At 43.8% G+C, this 24537-nt stretch overlaps 1 protein-coding gene and 1 long non-coding RNA gene across 5 annotated transcripts; both read left to right on the top strand.

Moving 5' to 3' along the window:
- The first annotated feature begins 3029 nt into the window (after positions 1-3029).
- Positions 3030-5382, top strand: LOC136550954 (uncharacterized). Of its 2 annotated transcripts, none has more exons than XR_010782410.1 (6): positions 3030-3494; positions 3595-3700; positions 3970-4085; positions 4171-4261; positions 4741-4874; positions 5145-5382. It is a non-coding gene; the product is annotated as an uncharacterized lncRNA (long non-coding RNA). The 2 variants fall into 2 exon arrangements; XR_010782411.1 differs by having other exon boundaries at positions 3986-4085.
- Positions 5383-18109: 12727 nt separating this feature from the next.
- Positions 18110-23117, top strand: LOC136550956 (uncharacterized). 3 transcript variants are annotated; one of them, XM_066542537.1, is made up of 6 exons: positions 18110-21134; positions 21252-21327; positions 22328-22371; positions 22465-22615; positions 22760-22818; positions 22924-23117. In XM_066542537.1, exons 1-4 carry the CDS (start codon positions 20520-20522, stop codon positions 22492-22494), a joined length of 765 nt encoding a protein of 254 aa, XP_066398634.1. In that variant the 5' UTR covers positions 18110-20519; the 3' UTR covers positions 22495-22615; positions 22760-22818; positions 22924-23117. The 3 variants fall into 3 exon arrangements, with proteins under 3 accessions (XP_066398634.1, XP_066398635.1, XP_066398636.1); XM_066542538.1 differs by lacking the exons at positions 22328-22371; positions 22465-22615; XM_066542539.1 differs by lacking the exons at positions 22328-22371; positions 22465-22615 and having other exon boundaries at positions 21267-21327.
- The last annotated feature ends 1420 nt before the right edge of the window (positions 23118-24537 follow it).

Here is a 24537-nt window from a genome sequence, read left to right on the forward strand (position 1 = left end):
CCTTAGTGAGGTGCTTCTTACGGACAATGGGATAGACGATGAGTGGGTAGCGACCCGGTCTAGCGACGTGGGAGGGATGGTCCCTCTAATCAAAAGTCATCAGAGATTCTGACCAGCTAAGGAAGGAGGGGATGGTCATTTCGGCGACATATGCTTCTCTATAGCGCACCTTGTGCTGGCGCTTGGAGTAGACGGCATCGGACCCTCAAAGATCATGAGGCATTCCTCAGGATTGGGAAATCCATCCCCATCCTTGCCCACTGTGCCTCCTTTCTTGGCTGCTGCCTCCTTGCCCTTTCCCTCTTTCGACCCATCGGCCTATCGTAGAAAATGCTTGAGGAGTTTATAGTCCTTGTAGAGGTGCTTGATGGGGTAGGCATGGTTGGTACATGGGCTCTCCATGAGCTTGTCGAAGTGGTTAGGCTAGCCCTACTGGGGCTGCTTGCCCATGCGATCAGCCGTGGCGACCAACGTAGAGTTGGTCGGTCGGCATCGATCCTTTTTGTTCTTTTTGCCCCTTTGTGTGAAGGGGACCTCGTCTTGATCTTCATGCTTGGCCTTGTCCTTGTCCCGGCCTCTATTAAAGATCGCTCTGACCACCTCCTTGCCAGAGGCATGGTTCATGGTGATGTCGAGCAGGTCGTGGGTGGTCCGGGGCTTTAGATAGTCAAGCTTGTGAATCAAAGACTCATAGGTTGTTCCGGAGAGGAACACACTGAGGACGTCTGCATCGATGACATCCGGAAGGGAGTTGCATTGTTTTGAGAACCTACGGATGTAATCTCGTAGGGACTCATTGGGCTCCTGCTGGTAGCTCTTGAGATCTTAGGAATTCCTAGGATAAACATAGGTCCCCTAGAAATTCCTGATGAAGATTCTCTTGAGATCCGCCAAGTCATGGATGTTGTCATGCGGGAGGAATTCGAGCCATGCTTGAACATGTTCCCCCACGCAGATGGGAGGTATTGAATGATGAAGTGGTCATCATCCACTCCTCCCACTTGGTAGGCGAGCCGGAAGTCTTTGAGCCTACAAGAAATCCTTCTTTCTATGACAAAAATCCTCATGATGGGGTAAATTTTTGTCATATCATAATATGACGCAAAAGTCTGTAGCGTCATAAAATCAGGACAACTAGAATTATTTATGATGACGCTGTTTTTTTGTCACATATAGGTTCCAAGTGTCATCACAAAATGTAAGTCGCCAGGAGCCGATTGATGGTGGCGTTTTTATGACGATATGTGCTATTTTTATGTGATGGTTGTGGAGCATCACTGTTCATTATTTCAAACATGGTGGCCCCCAACATCAATATACCCCAGTAAGAGTTGGAACCCTTGACCCACGTCTGTTGGGCTCAGAGCTGGGCCTCGGCCCAGGTGAAAAGGAAGAGGGGGTGCAGGTGTAGGGAGACAGGCCAGGCCTGAAAGAGAAGGGCCGAGAGACATTTTTTCTTTTTTCTTTCTTTTTTATTTTTAATTTGTAAATCCATTTTGAGTTCAAATTCAAGAGCTTGAAATTGTTCAAACAAATTTGGATGAAGAAATGACTAAGACCAAAGTTGTAGATCTCAATGAGTTGTACAACTTTGTTGTTCCTCACCTTTTCATTTGAAATCATTTTACTATGTCAAAATTCCATTCGAATTTATCAAATTTTGAAACTCAAATTTAACATTACCGAAACGAATTCGGACGAAGAAATGACCAAAATAAAAGTTGTAGATCTTGAAGACTTATATGACTTTTACATTCATGACTTTTTCTGCTGAAATCATTTTGGGTCTCAAAATCTGGTTTGAAGTGGTAATTTTTTTAAATTCAAAATTTGAAAATTTTGTCACATAGAAAGTTGAACAAAATAAAATAATAGATTATGATTTTAGAAAATTTTAGGAAAAAAAGAATCACATTTAGAGTTAGTATTTGGGAAAAAGACTAGTTACAAGTTTTAGCCAAAGATTAAAAAGAGAAATCACTCTATCATGAACAAGAGTAATTTCTCTTTTTAATCTCTGGTTAAAACTTGTAACTAGTATTTCTCCCGCATACTAACTCTAAATATGATGCTTTTTTTTCTAAATTTTTCTAAAATCATGATCTATCAAGTTATTGTGTTCTTACAGCTATTATTTTTTGTCATTTTTTCATGTGACTTTGTTCTGTCAATTCAAAATTTGAATTTCAAAAAATGACAACTTCAAACAATATTTTGAAGTAGTAAATGATTTTAGCTAAAAAAGTTATAAACATAAAAGTTGTAGAACTAATCAAGATCTATAACTTTTATTTTGGTTATTTGTTCATCCGACGAAGTGATAGTAACATTGTCCACATATTTTACATATATGTCTTATAGTTTATGAAACTGTAAGAGAGATATGTAAAATCTGTGGACAATGTTACTATCACTTTGTCGAATGAACAAATGACTAAAATAAAAATTGTAGACCTCGATGAGTTCTACAACTTTGTTGTTGATGACTTTTTCATTTGAAATTACTTAGTACCCTAAAATTCTATTCGAAATTCTTATATTTTGAAATTCAAAATTTAAACTGTCCAAACAAAGTCATATGAAAAAATGACCAAAACAAAAGTGGTAGATCTCAATGCGTTATACAACTTTGTTGTTGAGATTTTTTCTATTTGAAATCATTTATTACCCCAAAAATCTATTTAAATTCCTTATATTTTGAAATTTAAATTTTAAATAGTTCAATCAAACTCGGATGGGGAATTGATCAAAACAAAAGTTGTAGATCTTAGTGAGTTGTACAACTTTGTTGTTGGCAACTTTTCTATTTGAAAGACCATGAGTTGTACAACTCTGTTCATTTAAAAAAAATATACTTAAATGTTAAAATAAAAAAACTTAACGTAGTATATTAGACCTAAACCCTAATTGAATTTGGCCCACCACAGCCCAAATCAAAGGCCTGTCTCGTCCCAGACGTTAGATCGAAAAATGGATGGTAAAGATGCTCGCCTCACTGCTTCCGTCGAACCCTAACTTTGTTCTTTAGCTTTCCTCCCTTCTCCCATTCCACAAGCAACGGTGGCGGAGGACTCCCTCGTGCACCTGCTGCTGCAGCTCGGGAGTGGGACGGGCGACGCCGACTAGAGCCGGCGGGGGCGACGGAGGCGGCGGTGGGAGGCGCAAGGGCTCTGGGACCCTGGGCGTCACGTGGTGGAGGTCCTGCGCGGGTACCTAGAGGACGTGGGCCACCTCACATGCCTTGACCTGTGCGACGCCTGGCTGCCTGTCACCGAGAGCCACGGCGGCTACGCCCCGCTATGCCGCCTTTCACTCCCTCAACGCCGGCCTCGGCTTCCAGGCGCTCCTCCTCCCACTCACCTTCCTAGGCCTTGGATGGTGAGCAAGCGGTCACTGCTCCTGCCCACCTCCATTCTTCACCCCTATGTTGCCAACCATCCGCTGCTTCCACTAGCGCCTCCCATGGATTAATGCGTGGAGATTACTCTGGTTAGGTGATGAATTGAAGCAAGCAACAATACTCTACATGTTAGTGTTTGATGCAAACAAATTTTGGTTTTCCAATATGGCTGATCTTGTTTCGATCTGATGCAGACAATGTTTCCTTTTGCTATTTGGTGCCCCTGGTGGATATATGGTGGCGGCAGTAGCGGGCGGCTCCATGGGCTACCTGCTAGATCCCCATGAACTGAATGCCAAGGTGAGCTCTCTGTTCCTTCAAGACGTCCGTCTCTAGATTTGAACGCACAGCAGCACGAAAGCCATGAGCAAGCCTGCAGGTCTCCAATCTTGGGGTGCCATTAGTATGTTAGTTGATTGCTGAGTTCATTTGCTTCTAAAAGATTTTGTGTCCAGATTATGAAATCAAGTAGGAAATCCAAAAACATTGCTTTCCCCAATGCTCTTATGTGCTGAAATAATATTCATCCACTAGATTTTCATTTAATTTGTTATGTGCTCTGGCGCTAGATGTTTTTTCTTCTAGATTGAGGAAACTGACAAACTCAATGCTAAAGGAGATTTCATCATCTCAATTCTGGTTCTAAATTAAAGAACATCAGGGAATAAATGGTGCCTCTGATCATGTGAGTTTCCTTCATGGTCTACTAAATTAAAGTAACGTTACATCCAAGCTATTTATGGTGGTTTTCCATGCCAATAATTTTGCAGGAGCAAATTTAGTTGAGGTGAAGCAGGAATTTCTCTACCAAGGAAATTTTTTGTGCTTCAATTGCCGCTCTGGATTGTCAAACAACTTCAGGTCAGGCTCAACAGGTCCAATCTTTTGATTGAAAAGTTTTGTGACTGCTTAACCCTCTCCTTCCTATATTTATATTCGTGAGGATGCTCTATTTGCCAGTATGTGTGAAGGTGTCGGGAGAGACAATTAGAAGTTTTCAAATCACAGTATAAATCTCATATGTTCATAGAATTTTGTCCTTCTGTTTTTCCTTCTCTGATTTGAAGTTTGTTGAATTGTTGTGAGCATAGCATGTGTAACTTAGAACAAATAAAGTGTGCAGTACTTGTAACTAATTGGTAAGGTTATACTTTCTTTATTGCAATTGAAAAAGAAAAAAATCTTGCATCATTTTTTTACCATTGGTTATGGCGTCCAGTTGGACTGGATTTCAATCTTCTCAGCCAATTTCCCTGAAGTATTCAATGTCCCTAAATTATTATTGCTAAAGTTTAGAACCATTTCTGACATATCACTGTTTTTGACTCTTTGGACTGCAGGAGCTAGGGGATAATTTCATTGACTATTGCTTATTTCTGACAACTATACACGCTCTGGATCCTAGTGAAGCTTCATGAGGCTGTCTCAGGCAGGAGGTACAACAGATATGTGGAGCTTGCACAAGCTGCATTTGGTGAGACATTCTCTCAACTATTTTTTGCCAGTTCATGACAATTACTTGTGATTCCTAGATTCATGAATGGCACTGACTTGTCTGCAATATACAAATGGTTATAAGCACTGTATGTTGCCACTGTCCAATTATTATCTCTGTCATATGGGCTGGAAAGAATCTATTGATAGTGTCTTGCTGTTTCCAAATAAGAGGTGGAGCGTGACAATTTAATGTTAGCTCTATTTAAGTTTATTGCCAACTAATTTTCTTTTGTGTTGTTTTATTTAGTTGAAAATTGCAGCAAGCAAGGAGGGAAGTGAGGGACATGGGAACTACATATTCTTGCAAGGTGCACATTCTTCTACTTTGTGGTGAGGGACATGGGAGCTAATGTATTGCCAGAACTACAAACTCTGTCTTGTCAGAAACTATATGAACTTATTTGCATATGTAAACCACAAACTTGTGTGATGTTTGAACCTATTTGCACTATGTAATGTATCATATGATCTAGGTTCTATGTGAATGATGATGCTGACTTTTATGTCTATGTTATATGACCTGTGCTAAGATTCATCACTGAATGAATATATAATGCATGACGGCTTCTTAACCATTGTTTACTACCCTATACATGACGCTTCTTATCGTCATAATAGCAAGCATTAATTAGGGTACGCACTCAGCATTTGTGACGATCATGGTATTCAATGACCATTTGACTACTCTTTTTATGACACAATCAGGTGTTATAAAATGTGTACAATATATGACGACACAACAAAACTGTCACAAAAGGTCATCATATTTTGTGACGGTTTTCCATATTATAGTCACAAGGTACATTTTGTGATGGTCGTTATATGACGACCTTCATGATAGTGGTTTTTTGTCATACCATTCATTTTGTGACAAATTTTGTACTTTCCATGACACTTTTAGTTTGTTATAAAAGCCTAGATTTTTTTGTAGATTCGTCTCTCTGGTATATTTGGTGATGTTGGTAGGCGGTCGGAAGCGCTGTGGGAATGGTGCTCTCTGGATGTGTTGGCCAAAGGCCCATGGTCCTAGGTCATCTAGACTAGGACTCCAGTTGTCTTGTTGGCGACCATGTCTGGGGTGCATTTCCTCGCTCCCCTTGATGGTCCGGCCAGGGCCCATGCCGCCAGCTCTCACCGCCCCTCGATGGATGTCATCATCATGTTGGGCCTCACACTGGTTGTTGATGACACTACGAGCATCTCGATTCGGCCCGAGGCGTTCGCGCATGGGGGTCGATGTGGAGCAGGCACCGGGTCAGGCCATGGTGCGACTATGGCCTCTAGTTCCGCATCTGGTGGCTATAGTGGTGAGCGGATGGAGCGATTCGACTGGTGCGGCCCCATTCCCCCGGTGGGGGAGAGAGACAGCGAGTCGGTGTTGAGATGCAGAGCTCTCCGCCTGTTGAACAGTGGTGGTTTCCACCAGCGCCCGAAGGTTTTGGTGGATCGCCTGCTCCTAGGGGTCAACAGGCTCTGGAAGGCCACGTAGAAGCATCGCTGCAGCGACGATATTCTAGCCAGCCTGAGTGAACTATGCGGGATCATTCCCCCATCCATGATGTTGCGCTGGACCTGGCGGGCGCGACCCCGGGCACCGCTCGCCGAGTTACGTGCGCATGGCACAGCGTGCTATGCCGAGCGCTCCGGTGCAAGTGGCGGCTGGTTCTGCCGCCTTTGTCGTAGCTCCTCATCGTGCTCCTATGCACATGTGAGGGCCTCTGCATGAGGGTTCGAAGGGGTGTGGGTCTGTAGAGACTCCGCTACCACCGGTGGCTGTCCCAAAGCGTCCACCATAGCACACTCCTAGGATAGAGGGTGGCTAGGTGCCACGATGTTGCCGATGCTGGAGCTATCGCTCTCAAGCTCATCATCCATGAGGTCGTGAAAAGAGAAGGGAGTGTAGCCCGCCATCCCCACAAATTTAGATGTGAGAGGGGGCAGTGTTAGCATCTTTTGGAGCCATCATGCATACACGTCTGCAGGGGACGTGAAGCCATAGGGGAACCAATCGCATGGCAGTCATGGTAGGGACAATGGGGTCCCTCTAGAGAATCGGCGGAAGATGGTAAATAGCGAGTAAAGAACAATATGTACACTACTCACAGTGGGGTTTGAACCCAGCGTAGGCTCAGAGCGAAGCATAGGCACCTCGTCGTTGAGGTCGCTGGGTGTCCTAGAGCCGATGGGGGGTGCTCCTCCTCCGATGGGCGTCAGGACAAGTGCCTCCTTGTGAAGGCGAAGCATGCCGAGCCAGTCGGCAACGAAGTCTAGGCTTCCAAAGAGTAAGGTATGGGATGGCTCGAAGACAGGAGGAACTCACATCCCAACAGGTGGGAGTGTAGGAAACTCCAGTGAGCCAAAGCGAGTCGTATCGCTTGAGCCCGCCATGCTGAGGATGGTGAAAGGTCTTTGTTTGGTTTTGGTAATTGAGTGATAACCTAGGTGGACTAATTGTGTTTATGTGAGATACACAGGTGATTAGTCCACAGGTACATGTGTGTGAGCAACATATGCCATGAAGGTGAAAATGGTTTGGAGATGTTGCAAAGCTCACACATGTGGTGACAAAGGAGGTTATTGCACATGAGACATGACATTAAGTCATGTGATCAAGGTGGAAAAGATCAAGACAAGACTTGGCTTGATGGACCGGTTGCAAGCGTGAAGGGCAAGTTGAAGGCTTTGGAGTGATGGACCGTGTGGCGGTGAAGCTTGAGCAAGACTTGGCGTCGATGGACGATGGCAATGGTGAAGAGCAAGTGAAGTCAAGATCGATGAACCAATATGATCACGTGATGATATGAAGTGGGTCATATCATTGTTGATCATGTTGGTGCATGTGTTGCATCAACATTGGAGGAGATGGAATGGAATGCGCAAGGCAAAGGTATAACCTAGGGCATTTCATTTCACCGGTCATAGGTGTGTAGAGAAGTTTATGACCGGGTTTAGGATAGATGGCCGCACTATCAAGAGGGGCAAACTTGTTTGCATATCGGTCATCTAAGTGCCACTCGAGTGATCTAACTTTGCATCATCGCTAGGATTGAGTGGCATGACAAGTTGAGTGGCTAACCCTTTGGGAAATGATTGTGAAAAGCTAACACACATACACATAGTGGTGTACACTTGTTGGTGTTGGCACATTTACAAAGGAGGTGAAGTTGGAGTTGATGTGGATCAACTCGATGAAGAAACGGAGATGAGAAAGGTCCCATAGAGTGGACCGGACTCTGGTCATGAGTGACCAGACACTGAGGCTCAGCGTCCGGTCAGTAGTGGCAGTCAGCGTGCAGCATCGGTCTATCAACCAGACACTGGCTCTGAAAGTGACCGGACGCTAGAGGCTGTGTCCGGTCCTATTGTCGGACGAAGTAGTATCGCAGGAGAGTGACCGGACGCTGGGCCTTTGTCCTATCATGACTGACCGGACGCGTCCGGTCGGGGTTGGTACCTTACTGTAAATGACTGGATGCTGAGGATCCAGCGTCCGGACAGTTGAAGCTGCTGTGTCCGGTCTAAAGATGACCATTGAGATCAGAAGAATGCCATTGAACGCAGGTGACACATGGCTGTCATCGAGCGACCGGACGCTGAGATCCAACGTCCGATCAACACGACCGGAGCGTCCAGTCGACCCGACAGTTGCCCAGTGAAGGGGTAACGACTAGTTTAGCCCTTGGGGCTGTAAATAGAAGTGGCCTTCGGCCATGGCTGGTGTTGAGCACCTTGGGGGACTTAGTGTCCATGCTTGAGAGTTCTTAGGAGCCCTCCATCTCACATATACTTGATAGTGATCATTCGATTGTGTGAGAGAGTGATTCTAGTGTGATTGCATCATGAAGTTGCATTGAGTGGCACTAGGTGATCGAGTTGCAAGCTGGTGGTGCTTGTTACTCTTGGAGGTTGCCACCTCCAAAACAGCTTGGTGGTGTTCTCCATGGAAGCCCACAAGAAGCTTGTGCGGCGCTCCGAAGAAGTGCTTTGTGAGGGGCATTATGCTCGCCCCACGGGAGCCATGAAGAGCAACTTTAGTAAAGCGTGTCATTGAGCTACCCTCACCTTCGAGGTAGGTTCTTGCGGCACCTGACATGCGGGCTTAGCGGGTGATGCTAATTAGCCGCCGAACCACCAAGTGAGCGGTCGACACAACGGGGACTAGCATGTTGGCAAACACGTGAACCTCGGGAGAAAAATCATCGTGTCAACCTTGTTCTTCCTGTTGGTTTGCATCCTCGTTACACAAGCTTGCGATTACTTTCATATATATTGAGCTTGTGTTGTTGCTTTTGTAATTAGTTAGCTTGTGTAGCTTACTAGTTACCTTCTTGCTTGTGTAGCATAGAAGTAGCTCCCTTGCGTGGCTAATTTGGTTTGCGTAACCTTGTTAGTCACATTGCTTAGTTTGTGTAGCTAAGTAATTGCGCTCTCTAATTTGACATTGGTTGCCTTGTTATTGAGCATTGCTAATGAGCTTAGTTGGCTTTGTGCTTTTGCTTACTAGCATATGTAGGAGCTCCCTTGTCGCTTAAAGTACTAGTGGCATAGGTTTGTGTGACCTTGCTTCTAGAATTGGTTAGGAGAGCTCTGGCTAGCCCAGCACCTTTGTTGCTTAATTAGTATCTTTGAAAGGTGCTAGTGAATATAGATAGAGGGGTGTAGTCTTGGCTAGACCAATAGTTATAATTCCGCACTTGTTTCGGTTAGCCGGCGAGATTAAGTTTTAGAAAAGACTATTTACCCCCCCTTTAGTCGCCATCTCGACCCTTTCAATTGGTATCAGAGTGAGGTCTCTCATTTATGGTCTTCACCGACCCGAGAGGATGGCGTCTAATGGGCTAGATGTTTGTGAGACACACATTTTTTATGGTGCAAACTTTGCACTTTGGAAAAATCACATGCTTGATCATTTTTGTGCAAAGGGACCTAAATTTTTGTGGGTTGTCACTAGCGGTCTCACCCATGTCTTGGATCATAGAAATCTCACCAAAGCTCAAAGAGTTCTCTATGAATTTGATGCACATGCTTGTTGTTATCTAATGGATGCTTTGAGCTTTGATTTCATGAAACAAGTAAACATCAAGGGAACCACTCATGAGGTATGGGAGTCCATCAAGGAAACCTTCGGTGATTCCTCCACATGGGATGATGGCAAATTCAAGAAGGAGGGTCAGCCTAAGAAGGAGGTGCATGAGTGTGTTGAGCATAACCACAATTTGGTGATTGTGGAAGATTGCTCCACCTCATGGTCAAGTGATGATGATGATGATCGATCTACCACAAGTTCACTTGACAAGGTTGATGATGATGCCACAAGTGTTGCAAGTGATGATGCTACACCATGCACACTTGATGGTGATGATGGTTCATGCTCAAGCCATGATGAAGATGCTACTACAAGCTCTCCAACTACATCACCACATTGCTTCATGTCACAAGGTGACACCAAGGTAACAAATGATAATGTGGTTGATCATGTTGATTCATATGATGAGCTTGTTAGTAGACTTGCTAGCATGACCATGTCTTTAGAAAATGAGAAAGCTAAAACATTGAAATTGGAAAATGAAAACTCATTTCTAAAGAATTCTTGTGAAGAACATAAGAAATTACTTAATGCTTATAAATCTTCACATGATGAGCTAAAATTGAATCATGAGACACTACTTGCATCTCATGATGATTTATTAGAAAAACATGCTTCTCTCATTAAAATGTTTACCAAGAAACTTAAAAATAATGAGAGTTCATCACAAGGGTCAATTGATCAATCACATATTATTGCTAACCCTTGTGATGTAGGCAAAAAGCATGTATCCACCTCTTGTGATGATTTATTAGATATGCCATGCTCTTCACATATAGATGTTTGATCTACTTCTATATCTTGTGAGACTAACCTTTTGAAGGAGAACAATGAGCTAAAAAATGAAGTGAAGAATTTGAGCAATAAGTTAGAGAGGTGCTACAACTCAAAAGTCACCTTTGAGCACATGTTGAAGACTCAAAGAAACTATGGTGACAAGTGTGGCCTTGGCTTCAAGAAGAAGATGACAAAGGACGAAAGAAATATGAAGAAACAAGAACAAGAGAAGCTCTCTCATTTCATGTGCTTCAAGTGCCATGAAGTGGGACATCTTGCAAATGGTTGCCCCAATGAAGAAAAGCTCAAGTTGAAGAAAGAAGAAGAGAGGCTAAGGCATGTGAAGTGCTTCAAGTGCCGCACTTGGGGTCATCTTACCTCAATGTGCCCAACCAAGCAATTGGTGAAGCAACAAGTGAAGCCTCAACCAAAGCCATAAGTTGAGCATGAGAAGACACCCTAAGTTCAAATCAAGATCAACCATGAAGATGGTGGTGATTTGATGATAAAGAAAAAGAAAACTAGAAGGGGTGGAAAGGCAAGGCATCCAATGCAAACTCAAGATGCCAAGATGATGAGAGCAAGAATGAAGAAGAGAAGAAAGATCATGCTCACATCAAGTGCTTCAAGTGTAGAAGTGTGGGACACTTTGCCTCTAAGTATCCTACCAAGCTTGAGAAGAAGGCTCAAGCAATCCATGAGAGGCAAGGCAATGAGAAGCACCACATGAGCAAAGAAGAGAAGGCTCAAGCAAAGAGAAAGTGCTACTCATGCCGAGAAAGGGGACACATGGCACATTCATGTCCCCTAGGTGATATTTCTAAGCCTATTTCAATTATTGATAATAATGTGCTTAGAAAGGATGGTAATGGTACCTCTATGGTTGCTATTTCAAAATATCCCGCTATTCATACTAAGGCTATGCCTAAGTATGTTGCACCTAACTTGAGAAGACCCAAAATTATTTGGGTACCATCAAAAAGTGGATGATTGTTTGTAGCTACCATCGGCATTGGAGACTTAATTCAATTGATCTCACATTGTTCATCATATGTTGAATCAAGTTATGAAGCTTAGTGCACATCCAAACCCAATGCCAAGAGAAAATTGAGTGAAGTCCAAGCGCTATCAACATACAAGTGCTATAATTCAAGTTGTTGGTGATTAATTGGATATATTTGATGACATGCAAATAATTGAGTTGAAGCTTGCTAGTTGAATGATCATGAGCTAACCAAGGTATATCTCTTGTTGATCATTTCATTTGGGTGCATATGAGTTGATTGAATTGGATAAATACGCAATGTTGCTTGCTATAAGATGTTTGAATGGATAAATTGATTAGCAATCAAGTTTGGATTGATTTGAGTTGGATAAATTCATGAGATAACATTTAGTAAGTGGATTGAATGGATTTATGTCTTGTGAAAGTATTCAAACAAGTTGGTTTCAAGTTTGATTCATACTTGATGAAGTATAGCTCAAGTGATTGAAATCTGTCCTATATTGAAAATCTGAGTGAGCTGTGATCTTAGCGATGTTTGAGAAATCAAAACTTATTGGATTAGCATGAAAATTGGTGTACATGCTCTAGACTTACGGGATAAGATGCTGTAAAATTTTCATGAGAATTGGATAAGAAATAATTCAGTTTTGGAGTGGATCTTGTCAGCTTTAGTGCAGCAGTTTTCAGCATGTAGCAGTGGTGGAAGAATTGAAATATGGCCGCAATCTAGAAGTCAAATGAAGCTTAAATTTTTACAGCTGCTAGATAACTTAGTAAAGAAAATCTCCACCAAATTTCGTGGTATTTGGATTTGTACTTTGGGAGATATGCTTATTTTTTTGAAGGGTACAAAATCTGTCAGAAAAGTGACAAATGTTGGATTGATCTAGAGTCACTTTGATTGAAAGGTCCTCAAGTTGGAAACATGTTTACAAGTGTTTGAGGTACCTAAGTTTGGTTTTGAGATGATCTAAAAGCATGACAAGCAAAGAGTACAAGGCCATTTTATTGTGGAATGTACTTTGCATACATTTGGTACTCAAATTGGAAGATCAAGATCAAACTCAAGATGAAGTTGAAGGTTTTCTAGTGATTATTGGAGATCATTTGGTAGAAAGAAAAGAACTTAAACAAGAAGAAAGAAAAGGACTTAAAGAAGGAATCAAGGTTACTCATCAAGTTAAGTCCATCACTTGGATCAATCAATCAAGTCATTTCAAGTGAGTATCAAGAATGATTCTTGGAGAGAGGTCACTTCTTCCTAGTGTAGGGGCTTGCCGCCTATGTGTAGGTGAACTAAGTGTGGTACTTGGAAGGCTAACATGGAAGTGGTGATCCGAAGAACATTTGAGATGCTTAGTTGGAGCAATCAAAAGGGTTGATCAAGAAAAGCAAGCAACACCCAAAAGAGAGCTAGTCATGATATTTCAAGTGGTATTCTCAAATTGATGCTCTCATGCAAGCATACATCAAAAGACAAAGCAAGTCAACCACAATAAGAAAGTGCACTTGATCATAAGTGGTATTCATTTTATATGGGTGAAGAATGAAATTCAACATGGTATCTATTGGTCTTCACCAAGCTTATAATTGGACTTCACATTGCTATTGGAGTAATGAATTGGAATCTATGTGACTATCCTCTACTCCAACATAGCAAAGGTATTATTGTAATGTGCATGATCATTTCATCCCTTACTAGTATGCGGTTAGTGCATATAGTACATGCTTCATAGGATCATGCATAACAAATGAAATGCTTAAATTCATAGCCTACCACTATTGTTTGAATGATTACTTGATCTAGTGGTTAGTACATAAATTTGTTCATGAGCTAGTGAACCCAAGTACTTGACTCAATTTGGATTGCTAACAAGTGACAAGTACAACATTGGCAAGATAACCCTTGCAAGAGGTGTGAAGAAGCTTGTCATTGGTTCAAACTAGACTTAAAAGCTTAGGCAAATCAATTTAGTTCACGTCAATCATAGAAGCTCATGATAGTGATAAGAGTACAAGCACAAGACAACAATGCAAATGAAAATCTAGTTTGTTTGTTTCAAATAGTATCTAAACTCAAGTATTTCATCAAGAATCTACAGGTTATGTCTAGATCAACTCACAAATGATATCCTATAAGTGGTACTCATGAAGATAGCAAATGTTCAAGAAGTGGTTTTTATTGATAAATCCAACAAGTGGTTCCATACTAGAATATTCTTTCAAGTGATATCACATCTACACATAATATCAATCATGCAAGAAAATGGTTCCACAAGTGATCCTCAACTTTAAGTGATCATCAAATGAAGAATGTATCCCTCAACTACAAGAGCTCAAGTGTATCAATTAGATGACCCATGCTATCACAAAGGGGAGTTGTCACACAAATTGATAACAAGATCAAAGAATCTAAGTGTGGTATCTCAAGAAGCCCTACACAAGATACAAGGGGTACAAGTTACAAGTGGTGTCATTACAACAAACAAGTGATGTCCATAAAAAATGCAAGATTCAAGCCTCAATCATCTATCCCAAATGCGTACCCTTACATCAATGAGAAACTCACCTTTTATGGAAATTGATGACAAAGGGGGAGAGATTGTACAAAGATATGAAAGCTTTTATAAGGGGAGAGATAAATTGTGTAAGGGGAGAGATAAGATATGAAAGCTTAAGAGGTTGGACATGGACATGGACAAAGAGAGAGCAACATTGAAGAAAAGAGATGGATCAAAATTTCTTGGACAAGAGAAGCACACAAGAAGGGGGAGCAAGCTCATGAACTTTGATTGATTCCATTTGATATGTGCATATTCATGTGCTTGCTTGCATTGCATAAGCTTTCAAACTCAATATGCATGCTTGTGTGGTGTATGCTAGTTGTAGAACTTGAATGATGATTTGATAACTAGCATGCATAAGATGATAGCTAGACACTCGGTACGCTTTTCAAGTAATGCTAGTACTTTGCTTTTAATGGTGATCTCACAAAGGTATCTAGTACTTTTATTTCTAAGTGATATCTAGCTAACCATGGTGCTAAGGATGAACTTAAAGGTGCTACTCCGATTGGTACACGCTTTAAAGGTTTATTCTATACACCTTAGCATCATTTAGTAGTAATTACTCTCCCACAATTTTAATCTATGCATATGTGCAAGCTTAAAATCAACCACTCTAGCACATATGTAGGGAGAGCTAATACTACTATCTTGGGTTTGTGGTACTTGTCCAAAATCATTTTCACATGGTAAAATTGCTTGGGCAAGCAACATGAATCCAAAAGAGCTTAATTTCTATATCTTTGTTGAATTGTCATCAATTACCAAAAAGGGGGAGATTGAAAGGTCCTTGTTTGGTTTTGGTAATTGAGTGACAACCTAGGTGGACTAATTGTGTTTATGTGAGATACATAGGTGATTAGTCCACAGGTACATATGTGTGAGCAACATATGCCATGAAGGTGAAAATAGCTTAGAGATGTTGCAAAGCTCACACATGTGGTGATGAAGGAGCTTATTGCACATGAGACATGACATTAAGTCACATGATCAAGGTGGAGAAGATCAAGACAAGACTTGGCTTGATGGACCGGTTGCAAGCGTGAAGGGCAAGTCGAAGGCTTTGGAGTGATGGATCATGTGGCGGTGAAGCTTGGGCAAGACTTGGCGTCGATGGACGATGGCAATGGTGAAGAGCAAGTGAAGTCAAGATTGATGAACCAATACGATCACGTGATGATATGAAGTGGATCATATCATTGTTAATCATGTTGGTGCATGTGTTGCATCAACATTGGAGGAGATGGAATGGAATGCGCAAGGCAAAGGTATAACCTAGGGCATTTCATTTCACTGGTCATAGGTGTGTAGAGAAGTTTATGACTGGGTTTAGGATAGATGGCCGTACTATCTAGAGGGGCAAACTTGTTTGCATATCAGTCATCTAAGTGCCACTCGAGTAATCTAACTTTACGTCGTCGCTAGGATTGAGTGGCGTGACAAGTTGAGTGGCTAACCCTTTGGGAAATGATTGTGAAAAGCTAACACACATACACATAGTGGTGTACACTTGTTGGTGTTGGCACATTTACAAAGGAGATGAAGTTAGAGTTGATGTGGATCAACTCGATGAAGAAACAGAGATGAGAAAGGTCACACAGAGTGGACCAGACTCTGGTCATGCAGTGACCGGATGCTGAGGCTCAGCGTCCGGTCAGTAGTGGCAGTCAGCGTGCAGCGTCGGTCTGTCGACCGGACGCTGGCTCTAAAAGTGACCGGACGCTGGAGGCAGTGTTCGGTCCTATTGTCGGACAAAGCAGTGTCGCTGGAGAGTGACTGGACGCTGGGGCTGCGTCCGATCACGACTAACCGGACGCGTCCGGTCAGGGTTGGTACCTTACTGTAAACAATCGGATGCTGAGGGTCCAGCGTTCAGTCAGTTGAAGCTGCTGCGTCTGGTCTGAAGATGACCGTTGAGATCAGAAGAATGCCGTTGAACGCAGGTGACACGTGGCTATCATTGGGTGACCGGACGCTGAGGTCCAGCGTCCGGTCAACAAGACCGGAGCGTCCGGTCGACCCGACAGTTGCCCAGTGAAGGGGTAACGGCTAGTTTAGCCCTTGGGGCTATAAATAGAAGTGGCCTTCGGCCATGGCTGGTGTTGAGTACCTTGTGGGACTTAGTGTCCATGCTTGAGAGTGCTTAGGAGCCCTCCATCTCACATATACTTGATAGTGATCATTCAATTGTGTGAGAGAGCGATTCTAGTGCGATTACATCGTGAAGTTGCATCGAGTGGCACTAGGTGATCGAGTTGCAAGCCGGTGGTCCTTGTTACTCTTGGAGGTTGCCACCTCCTAGATGGCTTGGTGGTGGTCTCCGTGGAAGCCCGCAAGAAGCTTGTGCGGCGCTCCGGAGAAGTGCTTTGTGAGGGGCATTGTGCTCGCCCCGCGGGAGCCACGAAGAGCAACTTTAGTAAAGCGTGTCATTGAGCTACCCTCACCTTCGGGGTAGGTTCTTGCAGCGCCCGACGTGCGGGCTTAGCGGGTGATGCTAATTAGCCGCCGAACCATCAAGTGAGCGGTCGACACAACAGGGACTAGCGTGTTGGCAAACACTGAACCTCTAGAGAAAAATCACCGTGTCAACCTTGTTCTTCCCATTGGTTTGCATCCCCATTACACAAGCTTGCGATTACTTTCATATATATTGAGCTTGTGTTGTTGCTTTTGTAATTAGTTAGCTTGTGTAGCTTACTAGTTACCTTCTTGCTTGTGTAGCATAGAAGTAGCTCCCTTGCGTGGCTAATTTGGTTTGCGTAACATTGTTAGTCACATTGCTTAGTTTGTGTAGCTAAGTAATTGCGCTCTCTAATTTAGCATTGGTTGCCTTGTTATTGAGCATTGCTAGTGAGCTTAGTTGGCTTTGTGCTTTTGCTTACTAGCATGTGTAGGAGCTCCCTTGTCGCTTAAAGTACTAGTGGCATAGGTTTGTGTGACCTTGCTTCTAGAATTGGTTAGGAGAACTCTAGCTAGCCCGGCACCTTTGTTGCTTAATTAGTATCTTTGAAAGGTGCTAGTGAATATAGATAGAGGGGTATAGTCTTGGCTAGACCGATAGTTATAATTCTACACTTGTTTTGGTTAGCCGATGAGATTAAGTTTTAGTAAATACTATTCACCCCCCCCCCCCCCCGCTAGTCGCCATCTCGACCCTTTCAGATGGCGGAAAGGTGGGCCATCCGATGACCAAAAAAGTGTGGACGTACGATGTTCTCTCCACGGACGGCGCCAACTATTGGTGCGAAAAGTGACCAACTAGTAAATATTTGTCGTTTTGCCATACGTTGTGATCGGATGTGGCCTAGCACTCAATGACACAGGGTTTATACTAGTTCAGGCAATGTGCCCTACGTCCAGTTTGAGTCAGTCAGTGACTTTATTCTGGAGCCTAGGTGCTCAAAGTGTGATGTGGGGTTACAAACAAGTGGGAATAAGATGGGGGGTATCAGAGGTTCGGTCGGACTCTGGACCGAAGGGCCGAGAGTGATGGGAGCTCCTACGTGTGCTAAGTATTGGAACATATGCTCTGTGTAGCTTTAGAGTGTCGAAAGCTAGCAAAGAGTGAGTCAAAATGATCCATGTGTTGTCTATTATTCGTCGAATCGATCCCCCTTTTTGGGAGAGGGCACATCCCCTTTTATAGATGAAGGGGACGGCCTTACAAGTGATAGAGAGGGAGTTTGTACTACCTAGTCTTGTTGCCCATGCCATCAGATATGAGACGGTTTATCGGCGCCTATAATATTGTTGATGCCCTGATACATGTGGTTGGTTCCATCATGTTCTTCTAGTATGGCAAATATCGGCGCCTACCATATTATAGGACAAATGTCGGTGCCCACAACACTGTTCCTGTCCTGACATGTCTGAAAGGTTGCAAAGTACCCTTCTGACATGGCCTAACAGTACTGCCCTACAGGTGTGCAGGGTACAGTCCTCGGTATTGCGGTTGACTTGCGTACCTTACCTTATCTGCTCCGCCTGATTTTTTGGGTCCTCACCGAGCGGGCGTCCTCGTTCGGTCATTCCCAGTCGGCTCTGACCGCGCCGGTCGGAGAAGAGCCACAGGCAGAGGTTTGGTGTGTTCTCGGTCGAAGACGCGGGTCGGAGTCAGAAGCGAGCGTTGTCCTTCCTTGGCCAGGCCTTTCGATTGGACAGGCGGGTCAGAGTCGGAAGCGAGCGTCGCCCCTCCTTGGCCAGGCCTCTCGGTCAGAGAGGCAGGTCAGAGTCTGAAGCGTTCTGGTCGGAGGTTGGATCACTCTTATGGCCTGTCGTTAGGTATCTGGGCCGGCCCAGGAGTTGCATGTCGTCCGCAATATCGTCTGCTAGGCTGAGCTTTTTGCTGGGAAGCAGGCCCATTAGGGACCCTGGGTTTATGAACCCGTCAATGACCGATGGTGGAAAATGATACATGTGCCCCTAAATTTCTATCTACCACAAAGGAGGACGAGAGAAAAGATGAATCCAAAGGAGTACAAGAAAGAAAATGAACGAGGGAGCACTAAGTGAGAGAACAAATATAGTTGTTTTTTTTCTCAGTGGGTTCGTCTTAACTACTTGAAGCTAGCTCATCTCTAAAGTTGCATTTTCATGGGACACATTCCCTACTCTAGAATTACATGTTTACCTGGACAGAGTGAGTCCTACTTACGGTGCCAAGCGTTATTTTAATTTACACATCTATGTTCCAAACATGTAACTTTGATTGTTATTATTGTGTTTATATTATACTTCTTTGGAAAAATACCTTTTGACAATGCAACTCATAACATTTCGATTTCCTAGCTTGAAGGTTTTGTTTTTCGGCTTGTTCGCTGGTTGGTTTCTGGACTGGTTTGGGCTGGCTGATGCTGGTTTGTTGTGAGAGGAAAACACTGTTGGCTGGCTGAAACCAACAAGCGAACAGGGTGTTTGTTACCATTATGAGCATGTTCGTTGGTTGGTTACTGGACTGATAAGTCCGGTTGGTGCTGATTTGTTGTGAGAGGAAAACATTGTTTGCTGGCTGATAAGCCCTGGCTAAAACCAACAAGCGAACATGTTGTATTTCTTTTAGGAAAAAAAGAAAAATATAAAGCTATTTGCTTAGAGAAGAAGTCTAGATTCCCTTGAACGACCAGTGAAGGTAGAAAATGATACATGTGTCCCTAAATTTCTATTCATAGCAAAGGAGTGCGAGAGAAAACCCTCTTCGTCGATGCTGAAATTTAACTTATACTAATGCTTATGCTGAAATGTTGTAAGAGAAAAATATTATTCCATGGCTAAAAAGTAGTTCTGAATAAGCTCAAGCGAACAGAGCCAAGAAAGTAGATGAATGGAGCAGCACAAGAGAGAACAAATGTAGTTTTTTTTGGCTCAGTGGGTCCGTCCTAGGGCCTGTTTGGTCGGGCTCCTTCTGGCTCCGGCTCCATGCTACAATGGCCGAGGAGTTAGAGCCGGAGGAGCCCAAAATGTGGCTTCTCTCGGCTCTTAGGTCATTTAGATAAGAGAGAGAAAAACAGCTCTAATGAACAATAGCATGAACAGTACGTGTTTTGGAGGAGCCGGAGCCCCTAAGAGCTCTCCCTGCTCGTGCCTTTAACTACTCGAAGCTAGTTCCTCTAAATTTTCATCCTAGATCCATCACTGGTTTTAAAAATGTAACTTTGATTATTATTGCGTTTATATTGGCCCTGTTCGCTTGAGCTACTTTTTAGCCATAAAATAATATTTTTCTCTCATAATATTTTAGCATAACCATTAGCCTAAATCAAATTTCAGCGTATACTTTTGACAAGGGCACTCGTACCATTTCGATTTGCCTGGCTTGAAGGTTTTGTTTTTCTTACCATTCTTTCGTTTAGGAAAAAAAAAAGAAAGAATGTAAAGCTGTTTGCTTGGAGAAGAGTTGCACGCCAAGGCTCTGCAACCGCTCCTGGTAAATGACAAACGGCAGGGCAGCTAGGCACAGATAACGAGGCCCTTCTGTTGGCAAGTACGTACGTCCGACCTGTTTGGATGGCCGGTTCGTGGAGCGACACACTGATAAAAAACGCTCAGCCGGCCGTGGCTTCTCCCATACGCCACGTCCGGCTCCTCCTGAGTTCCTCCAGCTCACCACCCGCCTCCTCCCCAGTCTAGTCCGAAACCCTAGCCGCCGCGGCCGGGCGGCGTCCGCCGGGGACGAGTAAGCCATACGAGACGATGCACGGTGGCCGCGGAGAAGGGGAAGCAAAAGGCGACCGACGACGCGGACCTGCCCGCTGCTCTCGTCCTGGAGAGCGCGGGCGAGCCGCGGCGGCGGCCAACTGGCACGCTGGCGGCTCAGGCGTCCCCCTCCCCCGCCATCTTCTCCTCGGCCCACCGTGCGGCACGTCGGAGATCGAGGAGGCGCCTCCCTCTCCGCCTCCGGCTCCGTCCCGCCCCCGCCTCCCCGCGCTGAACGCGGAGAATGCGGCAGTTGCTTTAGGGCTGGCGGCGGTCGCGGGTCTGGAGGGCAGGGTGATGGAGCTGCAGGCGGCGCTGGAAGGCCGGCTGCGGGAGCTCGAGCAGCTGCGGCGGCGGGACCGGGAGAGCGAGGGGTCTAAGGGCGAGGAGGCCAGTAAGCGGCGGAGAGAGGGCGCCGACGAGCCGGAGGTCGCCGGCGCGGAAGCGGAAGTGCAGGTGCTGCAGCACCAGCTGGGGACGGTGCAGGAAAGCGTGAGCGGCATGAAGGACGCGATGCTGGCATTTCGGCTCCAGGCCGAGGAAATGCAGGCTTTGGAGGAGTTTTGGAAGCCGGTGGTGCCCGTGCCTCAGCCTCAGCGCAACAACAGCAAGGTGCACTGCTTGTTTCTCTACTTTTTTTTTGTTTCTTTTGCATTTACAATGATGATAACATGTCCACTCGAGTCGAGTCATATAGTTGGTTAACGAGTAGGGATTAATATGAACCAGGGCGAGGAAATGCAGGCTTTGGAGGAGTTTTGGAAGCCGGTGGTGCCGGTGCGTCAGCGCATCAACAGCAAGCTAGGTGCACTAGTTCTTTCTCTATCTTTTTTTTCCCCGTTTGCATTCACAGTGATGATAGCATGTCCACTCGAGTCATGTAATAGTTGGTTAACAAGTAGTAGGGATGGTATGAAAGAGAAGTAGAGGTAGAGAATCACTGCTGAAACTGAAATCTTCGGATGGTAGATCTCTGAATATCTAGTGACACTGGGAGGTAGGGATTCAACTTGTTAACAGTTTTGCACTAAAAATGTATCAGCTCTCAAGGAATTTTTACACAGATTCCATGATTTTGAACCAAGAAGCTCGGTAGTATGTACCTTTGGTCAATAGATCCCAATAGATGTTTAAATGACGTCAAGATTTTGCCAAGGCCTACTCATTAAGTCATTATTATAAGTTGCATTGTACTCTTGAGCCTAACTATACTCTTCCAAGTCCCTAACTAGTCGTCTTCCCCATAGATTCTAGTTTTGACCAACCCTCCAAGTGAAGCGGTTTTGACCCAACCTCATGAGTACTCTTGATTAATTGTGAACTTCCAGGCAGCTATATATGATCTTCTCCTACTTACGTAGGTGAAAATTGCAACCATTAATCGATCCTGGATCAGATGTCTTAACCCTAAGTGTCTTCACAGTTCACACTTTCGAAATGGGGATGTTGATCGTTGCAGTTTGAACCATCCAAGCTTACTTTAATATACTGAGATAAACCCCAACCTAGCACCGTAGATCATTTTGAATCAGCATCATGAAACGGCATGGTTGTTTATTTAAGGTATCATAATTGTGTTCAAATGGAATGGAAGAGTCTCAGCCTGTTCGTTTCGTCGTAAACGATCGTGGATTATTTACTGCTGGCTGGTTTGGTGTGAGAGAAAAATATTGTTCTAGCTTATAATCCACGATCGTATACGAGCAAGCGAACAGACTGTCTGTTTCCTAGCATGTAGCATCGACTACATCATCACATATATGTGGCGTCAAACATTGACAGAGAAGCTGTCTAAATTCTTGCAGATCAACTGGAAACAGATTATCTCATTGATTGCTCTCACAAGCGGGTTGGTGCCCTACATTAGTTTCTGGACTCTGCTACCAGTCAACAACCTAATTCACATAGTTGGCGCAATCTCTGTTTTATGGATACTTCGCAGCACGTATTCTTCTTGCTGTCAACGGTTTAGGACATCTAGGAGACTAGGACCCTCAGCCGTCATGTTCCAGGACTCGTATATGTGTGCTTCTGGCTCCTTGATCTGTATGTCTTGTACCTCATCTTAAGGCTCATTCATGGTACTTTTGCTGGTGCGTCCCCGTCATTAGCATCCGCTCTAGCATTATTCTCAGTTCATTATTATTTCTAAATTATCTTATCTTTGTTTCAATGTAGGTTATCTCTTTGTGGTGTTGAACTAATTTTTTTTTTGTTTTTTGTTTTTTGCAATGTAGGTTTGCTTGGCAAACATCGTAGAGACTCTGATGGTAGCACTAGTGGCACTTCATCTTAGGTACTCATCGCTTGTTATGTTTGCACTTTCCAGTATAATAGCGAATGAATTGGATTGGTTTTGCAGATGGTAATTTGAGTTTTTCTTTTCTCCGATGTTTTGCAGGCTTGGGCCCGAAAGGCAGCGGAAATGTATTTTGGTGATGCTTTCGTATGACTGATAGTACTAGATGGTGAACATTGTGATCTCTAAGTTAGATCAACTTACTGTACTTTGGTTCCTGGACACAATTAGCCACTACCGCACTAGCTAACATGCTATCACTCATCTCTGCGAAGTTACCTTATATATTTAAATACTCAGGCAATTTCCTTGCGATACTGGATCTTAAGTAACCTTTCGCTACCCAGATGAGTATTCTGCTGCTTTTCCCTGGAGCACTAGCACCTCGTCTCATGTTGTTGTATCGTTTTCATGTGTTTTTCACGCTACGTCAAAAAACATTTGTAGGGGCGGTTATAGATCATTTGTAGGGACGGTTTGTCCAGTCGCCCCTACGCAAGAGTCTCTATAAATCATACATTTGTAGGGGCGGTTTTCAGGCCGCCTCTACAAATCGATTTGTAGGGGCGGCTAGTGTTTTCAGCCGCCCCTATAAATATATTTGTAGGGGCGGCTCTTATTACCAGCCGCCCCTACAAATAGATTTGTAGGGGCGGCTGTAGTACCAGCCGCCTCTACAAACAGGTATTTGTAGGGGCGGTTCAATCTAGAACCGCCCCTACAGTACATTTTCCCACAAAAAAAATCAAATTTTCAATTCAAAATCACTTTGCCGAACGTCCCACAACAACATTCCGAACAGCGTTCGCGTTGCCGAACGTCCCGCGACCAACGTTTCGAACCGCGTTCGTGTTGCCGAACGCCCCGTGACCAACGTTCGCGTTGCCGAACACCCCACGACCGCGACTACAAGCATAAGAGTATTCTATAAACTACAATTACAAGTCTAATTCACAAGAATATATACAATCCATCATTAAATATACAAATTCCATACACATTGTTATCAACGTCCTAGAGCTAGCCTTTCAGTCTCACGAAGGTGTTGGTACTGAGGATTTGTACCTAAGTCGGACTCTCGGTCATGGTAGGCGCCTCTGACGTGTACAATCTGGTCCAATATGAAGTTGCAAAGGTCGCCGACGAGCTCTAAGAGTTGGTCATCCTTGTATGGGTCTCTTTTCATTCCTTTCTCTTCTCTCCACTACAAGAAAACAAGTTTTAGTTTAGTATTTCATACCATTTACGAAGTTTTTATACTACGGGTGAAGAGGTTCAAACTTACCCTTAAGGGGTGTCTGTTCAAACTTACCCTTAAGGGGTGTCTTCTGTAGGCACCGGTGTTACCCATCATAGAACATATATAGTATCCATAATGTACACTCCCAGGCTTCTGCTTGGGGCACTGTGTGTTTTGCATATGAAAATGTTAAGTAATGCTTTTGACAGCCATGTAACGGAGTACTAAAGAAGTAAGTTACACTTACCGCACATAGTGTTTTTATAGCCAACTTTTTCTTCCTTGCTGGATCATGCCTTCCATGATGATTAGTGACATAGAACCTAAATGCCCTGTTCGAATTATTTTAGCAAATACAACTTGTTAGTATCCAAAAGTGAACGTTACAAGTATGTATACAAACATATAAGCTAATGAGGATTGTCGATATGTATACGTCTTGAGAATCGATATGAAGTCTTTGTATGTCACCGTGT

This window comes from Miscanthus floridulus, chromosome 4, assembly GCF_019320115.1.
Source record: "Miscanthus floridulus cultivar M001 chromosome 4, ASM1932011v1, whole genome shotgun sequence".
Taxonomy (NCBI): Eukaryota; Viridiplantae; Streptophyta; class Magnoliopsida; order Poales; family Poaceae; genus Miscanthus; species Miscanthus floridulus.

Bases quoted from the DNA above. Each gene is read 5' to 3' on its own strand.
- LOC136550956 (XM_066542537.1), top strand. From the start codon at position 20,520: ATGCACGGTGGCCGCGGAGAAGGGGAAGCAAAAGGCGACCGACGACGC. The intron at 21,135-21,251 runs GTGCACTGCTTG...AATATGAACCAG, and splicing joins CTCAGCGCAACAACAGCAAG to GGCGAGGAAATGCAGGCTTT. The intron at 21,328-22,327 runs GTGCACTAGTTC...AAATTCTTGCAG, and splicing joins GCGCATCAACAGCAAGCTAG to ATCAACTGGAAACAGATTAT.